The 8,650-nt window shown below is 50.5% G+C and overlaps 1 protein-coding gene across 1 annotated transcript; it reads left to right on the top strand.

The window, feature by feature from the left end:
• Nucleotides 1-208: 208 nt before the first annotated feature.
• LOC113982104 (orthopedia homeobox) lies at nt 209-7,226 on the top strand. Its single transcript, XM_027710043.2, has 3 exons — nt 209-356; nt 1,284-1,693; nt 5,414-7,226. Exons 1-3 carry the CDS (start codon nt 320-322, stop codon nt 5,942-5,944), a joined length of 978 nt encoding a protein of 325 aa, XP_027565844.1. The 5' UTR covers nt 209-319; the 3' UTR covers nt 5,945-7,226.
• Nucleotides 7,227-8,650: the final 1,424 nt, after the last annotated feature.

Raw genomic sequence — 8,650 nt, 5'->3', positions numbered from 1 at the left:
GCGGGAGGCCGGGGCGGCGGCAGCGGGCGGGCGGCGGGCGGGCGGAGCGGGGCGCTCCGGGCGCTGACATTTGCAGGCTGCCCTCCTGATTGGTCCCCGCGCCGAGCTGCTCACGGGTTCATTGAAGTGTTAAGCACCTCCCCGTCTCTCTAAAGGACATTATAATGCAAGAGACCCCCTTTTTAACCACACACCGAATTTTCTTTCATTTAGACGATATATATATATATATATATATCTCATATCTTATATCTATTTTAAATAACTTAAGGCCGCTAAAATTTGGGGGGGAACAGCCTTCGCCCTGGAGCGGTGCGCGATGCTGTCTCACGCCGACCTCCTGGACGCCCGTCTCGGTGAGTTTCCCCCGGCACCCCCCCGCCCCGCGGCGGCTGCACCGGCGGCAGCGAGTGGGGAGGAAGCCGGGGCAGGAAATTGACAATTTGTTCCTTATTTTACCTTAATGCGATCTAAATAGGCTAATTCCTTTAAAAGTAATTGTACTGTATTAAAGTTTAATTTGATTTAACATAAAAAAGAAGAGGGAGTGAGACCTACAGAGTATGTAGATCTACAACGAGTTGTGGATCATTTAATTTTTTTCTCCCCTGTTTATGTATCTATATACCTACACATTATTATTCTGATGATGATGATGATAATTATTTTAGGACAGATGAGCTCGATAGTGTTTACGGAGTTCTAGGTGGCCTCTTCCTCCTCGCCTGTTCGCTTTTCTCCTTCCTTCTTTTCCTTTTTTTAAAAAAGAGAAATATCTGTATTCGTCTATTTACGAGTATTCGTGAGTTTGTTTAGAGGAAAGGAGAGAGAAGAGGGGAAAGATCGGCTAGACAGACCGAGGTCCCCGCGCATCTGTCGGAGAGGTAATGCTCCCGGCAGCAGGGCGGTTCGAGCCTTATTTCTTTCTCTCCGTCTCTTTCTCTTACCAGCTCCGCTGGAAAACCCAAGTTGAACCCGGTAAAACTTGCCCTCCCCCTCTTCCCTTCCCCTGATCTCGCATGGGGAGGCCGGACAGGGAGCTAGTTATTTCAGCAGGAAGAGGTGTAAAGTTTTCCCTCCTCTGCCCGGGTTGCGCTGGGCCGGGGTCTCTGTGCGTCGCGGAGCCGAGCAGGGTTGAGGGTCTGGCGGGCGGCTGGGGGACGGCGGGGCGGAGGCGGTGGCGGTGGCTGGATACCTCTCGCCAGCTCAATGCGTTGGAAAGCGGCTCTGATGGATCCATGCCTGGCAGCAGAGGAGTGACTGCCGCTCCTTTGCTTCCGCAGGGATGAAAGATGCGGCTGAGCTGCTGGGACATCGGGAGGCGGTGAAGTGTCGGCTGGGCGTAGGGGGCTCGGATCCGGGGGGACACCCGGGAGACATGCCTCCCAACTCGGACACGGTGGAAGGGACCACCCTGCTGCCGGGGGACGACATCACCACGGTGGGATCCAACCCCAGCTCCCTAGCCGTCAGCGCCAAAGACGCCGACAAGCAGCAAGGCCAGCAGGGCGGCCAGAACCCCAGCCAGGCCGGGCAGCAGCAGGGGCAGCAGAAGCAGAAGCGGCACCGCACCCGCTTCACGCCGGCGCAGCTCAACGAGCTGGAGAGGAGCTTCGCCAAGACTCACTACCCGGACATCTTCATGCGGGAGGAGCTGGCCCTGCGCATCGGCCTCACCGAGTCCCGGGTGCAGGTATGAAAAGCCGCCCCCGCGCAGTGCCCACCGGCCCTTCCCCAGTCACACCGACGGCGCGGCACAGCCGGCCGGCGGCGAGTCCAGTCACGACGGGGAGGGGGGGGTGGGTGCCCCAAACCTCAACCCGATGGCGGGGAAAGTAATCCAGCCCTGAAAGCAACAGTTTGGCCAGGAAGCCTTGAAAACAGACATCCCTCGCCTCTCTTTCCGCAAAGCTGTCGCCTTGGGGTGTCCCCTTGTCCTCTATCCTCCCCACCTACAGCGCGGTGGTCCCGAGCGGGGCACGGGCTGAGCTCCACGGCCCGACCGCGGCCGAAAAAAGTCCGGGGAGGCACAGCCTTAGAGGAGCGAATCTCAGCCCTCGCAATAGCCCGGCGCTAAGAGTCGAGCCGAACCGCCGGGGAGTGACCGCTGTTCCACCGTGGAGTCTGCCGGCGGCCGCGGTGCCGCTGTCCAGGGTACTGCCGGCGGCACTGCCGGGAAGAGGCGTCCGCCAGAGACGCGGGCCGTGAGGGCCAGAGTGGAAGGCGCGGGAAGGCACATCGGCTCATGAAAAGGCACTTACGTAAAAGGCAGTTGTATTTGAACTCGGAGTTTCCCCATACTGGCTTTTAAAAAGCCTGAGGACGGCAGGGGTAGCGAGTGTCTTCAACATCAAGGGTGTACTTTGTTTTCTAAAGTATATATATATCTATATAGGTACATAGACACACACACACACATATATATATTTGCACACAGGACCAGAGGAAACTATTTAGGCAAATAAATGTAAACAAAATTAGGAAAAGGGGCAGAGGGATCAAAGCGCTACACTGTTCAGATGTGGCTTTTGTGTTCACAAGGTTTTTTGGTGACTTTCTAGGCGAGTCCATCCCTAAGAACGAAAGCCTGCACAGTAGAAGTACTTGTGGGATGTGCATCCCAGCTCAGTACAGCCGCGACTGCCGCCGTACTTTACTGCGGTCTCTGTTCAAAATCCCTCTCGGCAAGCACAGGCTCCTCAGCTAAATAAAGACACGTCAAGAGAAATCCCTAAATGAACGTTGTAATGAACAAAAACAGATTCCATTCTTGAATGTGACAGAAAAAGCACGTCTGCTTTTAAAAAGTAAAACAATTTGACTCAGTCTTCACAGAACTATAATTAGTTTAAATTAAGAAAGAAATTAGATTCACAAATAAAATATAATTGGACAACTGACTCTATGAAAAAAAGAAAACGAGGTCTATTAAACTTTATTGGGTTTCTCAAAGGTTAATGATACCAATTTCAATATTAGGAGTGTGGTAAATGAAGTAAAATATAAAATGGAAACAGTTATTTTCTAACAGCACATCAAAGAAATTCGTAGGAAGAAAGACAAAATGTTTTAATGGCCTTGGCATAATCTTAAACCAATGCTAATAGCTCGAGACTGCTGATAAAAACAGTTTAATAGAGTGGCAATTTAAATATTTTTTACAATAATGTTCTGTAGTTTAAAAAGTAATCAGATCAACATAACCTTCTTAATTAACACTTCAAAATGATTAACATTATGTAATCTAAGGAAAAAATTATTTAATGTATTTACTTCACAATCCAATGTATCACTGCTCCTTGACCAAATTTAAATTAAATAGTAATTGGTTTATGTTCTTACAAGAGTACTTTACAGTTTTCTTTATAGTTAACAGATTGCCTACATATTCCTTCCAGGACGTGGGCTCCACACTGATTAAGGGATGCTCCAAATACTTAATTTATAGCTGCTGTATATATTTTTAAGGGTTTTAGATGCTAGGATAAATCACCACTTTCTTCATTTTAGATCTGTATTTAATGTATATGATACATTTAAATAATTATTAAAGTGGCTGATGCTTAAACGGGAGTCCAATTCCACATCTGACATTGCTCTGCTTTTCAGGCTGCTGTAATAAAACCATTCTTTTTATAGCATGCCATTATTAGAAACCAATTTCAGAATTATTTATAACCTAGAATGGCTTATTAAGCAGCAATGCGAGAATCATGCAAATTACGCGATCAAATGCAATATAATAAGCATAATCATTAGTCTCTAGCACGGATTAATTAACTTTCAATATTTTATTTACATAAAAACCAAATCAGTGAAATAACTTCTGCACAGTCAGGCTTGCCTTCCAATATTTTATACGAACAAAAATAATGTGCTGTAATTCCATTGACCGTGTCCCCCACAATGGTCCCGTCACCTGCCACATCTTAATAGGGGACAAGCTGAGAGTATTTTCTAGTTTTCTAATGGAATGAGAAATTGCATTTTCTTTCTCTCCCAGCACTATTAAAGTGTAATGAATTCGGCCTAGAGTTCACGGCTGGCTGATCGAAATGAACCTGAGATCTGAGCTTTAATACAGCTCTCCAGATTTCCTACCAAATCTTCACATTAATCATCCGCTGGATTCCAATGAGATCTTCATAAAGCTTCTGCTCCTAAAAAAAAAAAAAAAAAGAGAAAAAGAAAAACTAAAACGATATTGTCTCTCCTTTCTTTTGCTTTCTCTCTCTCACCCATTTATAGCTGGGGAATTAAATGGGCTATATATTTTAAAATACATTTACAGTATGTCTATATTACTGTAACAGCAGATATCATCAAGGTAGATTTTTAGATTCCAAACTCCATTAGATTCTCACTGTTGTATTAATAATTTTCAGGGGCTAGTTGCATTTTAAAAGGAGTCCAAAGTTGCCAAACGCTCATGGTTAATATATTTCTAGAGTTGTCATGTGTGCATTTTCAAAATCTCCCCCAGGTTTTCCCTGCATTTTAATCTGTCATGCACCAGTTTTCAATTGGAAACATTCACATTTTAAAAGCATATGCAGCGTAGCTATGAGCTTAGGCGATCAGACCCGATGGAGATTCTTTACACCACCAGCAAACCATGAAACATAAAAAGATTTTGTAGCCGCAATTTAACTATTAACCCTAAAACATAATTGAACGCGATTTTTAGATTATTCATATAATATTTAGCTCCCTCACGGCTGCTCATTCCCGCCAATGGGCATCTGCCTTTCTCTGGGTACGGAGCCTGAGACTGTGGAATCCGGCAGGTCGGGGCACTGCGTTCCTTTGGATTTCAGGTGGACGCGGTTTTTCCCGGCTCGTGACTGTCTCGGTTGCTTTCGGCTGCGGTGAAACGAGACCCATCAAGTCAGCCCTGACACGGTGCCACCACGGGCATCCGCTCACCTGAACCACCGCTGGTTTTGTTGTTTTGCATTTGGTTTTGTTACGTTTTGTTTTTTCAAACCCAAATGCGGACAGTTTGGCGCGGGGGTTTCCTGCCCCGGGACCCCGGCGTCACCGGGCGAGAGAGCTGGCCCCGATGGCGGCTCGGGAGCGCGTCCACGCCAAGGCCGGAGCCGTCGGCCGGTTTTTTTTTTTTTTTAATTTGTTTTTCGGGGAGAGGCCAGGCTTCTCTCCCGGACCCTCCCGCCGGGGGAGGGAAGCCGCAGGCGGCTGAGTGCCGGGAGGGACACATCGCTTAGTTTCGTTATAAAAAGTGCCACCGGTTTCTTTAACCCGTGACGGGGACACGTCTGGGGCTGCGGGTGTGAGGAGCGCCAGCGGCCGGCGGGGGCGAGGCTCGGGGGGGCGGCGGGAGCCGGGGGTCCCGCGGGGGTCCCGCGGGGGCTGGTGGTGGCTAACGGAGCGTGTCGCTGCCCGCTGCCCGCAGGTCTGGTTCCAGAACCGCCGGGCCAAGTGGAAGAAGCGCAAGAAGACCACGAACGTGTTCCGCGCCCCAGGCACGCTGCTGCCCACGCCGGGGCTACCGCAGTTCCCGTCAGCGGCCGCCGCCGCCGCCGCCGCCATGGGCGACAGCCTGTGCTCCTTCCACGCCAACGACACGCGCTGGGCCGCCGCCGCCATGCCCGGCGTGTCACAGCTGCCGCTGCCGCCGGCGCTGGGACGGCAGCAAGCCATGGCGCAATCCCTGTCCCAGTGCAGCCTGGCGGCCGGGCCGCCGCCCAACTCCATGGGGCTCTCCAACAGCCTGGCGGGCTCCAACGGCGCCGGGCTGCAATCCCACCTCTACCAGCCCGCCTTCCCCGGAATGGTGCCCGCCTCCCTGCCCGGCCCCAGCAACGTGACGGGCTCGCCCCAGCTCTGCAGCTCCCCGGACAGCAGCGACGTGTGGCGGGGAACCAGCATCGCCTCCCTCCGCCGCAAAGCACTAGAGCACACAGTCTCCATGAGTTTCACTTAATGGCCGGCGTCTCGCCTCGCCCCGCGCCGCCCCCGCCGCCGCCGCCTGGCCCTGCGCCCCCGCCTCGTCCCGCGCCCCCGCCTTCTCCCACCCGACTTACCAGGGAGTCGACTCAGGATCTGAAATCAGACGCCAACAGACTGGTTTGTGGGCCGAGAAACATCCCCCGACCCTCCCCACACCCCCTCCGCCCTCGCGCACCCCTGTGCCCCGCGGGCCGCCCTGCCGGGCGGCGGGAGCACTGGCGGCCGCCCCGAGCCCGGCCCTGCCTCCCTTCGTCGCCAAGACCCGACTCTCCCGCCAGGCGCCCGACTGGCTTTGGCTTTGCAAAGAAATGCATTTTTGGTTCTGTTTTCATAATTTTTATGGTTTATTTAGGTGCGGCGACTTGCTGCCGGCCCCCTCCGCTGTGAGGGCGCCGTCGGGGGGCGGCCGGGCGGGCTCGCGAAACGGCACGGAGACCCCAGAGAGAATCAAATCCATTTCGATTAAGCGTTGATGAGCGAGAACGAATCAGATGGGGAAAAAGGAAAAAAAATTAAAAGCTTCTTTTTGTAAAACACAAAGGGGATAAAAGGGGAAAAAAAAAAAGCGCGCAAGAGCGCTTCCCTTTTTAGGATCTTTGATTTCGTGACAGTTGAGTTGCCGATCCTCCCTACCTTTATTTACGCATTTATTTACGTTCCTGCTGCTATTGTCCCTCCGCAGCGCCGGCGGAGGCGCCGTCGCGCCCCCTGCCCCGCCTGGCACGGCTCGGCCCGGCCCGGCTCGGCCCCGCGGCCCGCCCGCCTGCATGTGCCGGTCACCCCGCCGCAGGGCAGGGCCGCTGGAGGAATGAACAAACGATGTGAAATAGGATGTTTTGTGTAGATAAAGCATTCTTGTTACATACTGGTCGATTCGTGATATGTTTTAACTTATTGTCTGTGCTTATTTATTGAATTTTGGGTTACTTAATAAATGTTTGAGCTAATATAAAACATATTACTTGACTTTTCCGGACACGTTTATATCAAGTTAATGTGAATGGATAAATAAAATCATTTTCAGTATGTGATATGAAGAATTATAGATTTTGATGTGGCGTGTGAGATATGAGAGGTGTCTTCAACTGCAGGCAAAAAAAAAAAAAAAAAAAAAAAAGACAGGACTTCCTTCTGTGGTATTCACTGAGTCCTTTGTCACAAGTTTGGGGATAGTTTGCTTGCTTATCTTTGCATTGATGCCTTTCACTTGTCACAATTTTAATACTTCATGATTAATAAACTTTTGTTAATCTTTCTGTGTGGTTGACCTTTAAACTGAGAATAATAAGAAGTTCTGTGGTGAAGAACGGCAGGGACGAGGGATGCGGGGGAGCAGGACAGCGGGAGGTGGGGCAGGCGGGCAGCGGAGGGGTGCTTCTTTTTTTCCGCATGTGAAACGGAGGCACGGTTGCTGGCGAAACAAACCCTGCGGAAGAGAAAACTCTCGGTTTACTCCCAGGCAAACTTTGACATGGCGGCAAAAAGAAGTGCAGGACATCGGCAAGCATGTACAGCCAGGTTTGGGCTTCTTTTTTTCTTCTTCCCCCCTCGCCCTTGCCTTTTATGCAATGCACTAAGATCTCTTCTCCTTGTACATCAATTACACACCTCTTAATTACACACCTGAGAGTGCCTGGCTCCATACGCATCCGCAGAAGGGTCCTTGCCTGCTCCAAAGTGCATATTACGTATGCATATTTAATTTAAAAAAGAAATAAAAGCAGAATAAATTATTCGTGATCCAGACCATGAGTGAGTCCTCTGGGGGTCACCTGAGAAAGCAGCCCTGCACCCTTCTGCAGGAGCCAGCTCCTGCAGATGCTGAAACAACCCAGGATGCTCAACCTGAGATAGTCCAGGCTAGGCAAGATAGGTCCCATACCACAATCTACACCATGGTAGCACCTGGGATAAGAAGTCATCGTGTCCTCTCCCTCCGTGCAGCCCTCCCTCTATGCCCCAGCCCAGCCTTGGGCAGAGCAGCTGCCCCTCTGTACCCAGGCTTAGCTCTGAGTTTGAAGTTTGTAAGCAGTTTAGATCAGCCATCAAAGCTGTGGTCCCACAGGGTGCCTATGGGGCAGAGCTGGTCAGAGTTCCTCCAGCCTCCCTATCCCAGGTGTGGGAGGACCAGTGGGAATGGCAGCCCAGCTAGAATGTCCCTTGGTCTTCCCAGTTCCACAGCAATCTCTTCCCCGTGCTGTGGCCTGCCAGGAGGGCAAACAGGTCTCCACTTCCATGCAGAAGAGTGCAAATCTCACTCTACTTCTTCCAAATGTTTGGAAGGTTGTTTACAAGCATGCAATTTTTACAGCTGCTTTGTGTTACTATAAGCAAGACAGCTTTATGATATAGGAATGTCGTAAAATGTGGTATGGAAGATCTTTAAAAAATATGTGCTTTTTAATGGTGGAGAAAAACGCTTGCTCTGGCTGGGGGCAGGGGATTGAGACACAACCTGTAAGATCCAATTCTTGACACTGAACATTGCAGTGCTTTGGCAGGGGCCTTACAAATGTTCCTTTGGCTTAATGCTCACTTCTAAAACATCTGCCGTTTCCTCCATATTCTAATGCAACTGAAGTCCTGCTTATGAGCAAAGCTTTTCTATCCTACCCAACTTTGATACAAATTTGATTTGTTTCCATAGCAATAGTTCTTTGTGTTCCGAGTCCTGGAGATT

The sequence above is a fragment of the Pipra filicauda genome, unplaced genomic scaffold (genome assembly GCF_003945595.2).
Source record: "Pipra filicauda isolate LSUMZ 115617 unplaced genomic scaffold, ASM394559v2 scaffold35_size7292922_pilon, whole genome shotgun sequence".
Lineage (NCBI taxonomy): Eukaryota > Metazoa > Chordata > Aves > Passeriformes > Pipridae > Pipra > Pipra filicauda.
The sequence above is the reverse complement of the archived record's forward strand: the minus strand, read 5'-3'. Positions and strand labels throughout refer to the sequence as shown.

Bases quoted from the DNA above. Each gene is read 5' to 3' on its own strand.
- LOC113982104 (XM_027710043.2), top strand. From the start codon at position 320: ATGCTGTCTCACGCCGACCTCCTGGACGCCCGTCTCG. The intron at 357-1,283 runs GTGAGTTTCCCC...TTGCTTCCGCAG, and splicing joins CCTCCTGGACGCCCGTCTCG to GGATGAAAGATGCGGCTGAG. The intron at 1,694-5,413 runs GTATGAAAAGCC...CGCTGCCCGCAG, and splicing joins TCACCGAGTCCCGGGTGCAG to GTCTGGTTCCAGAACCGCCG.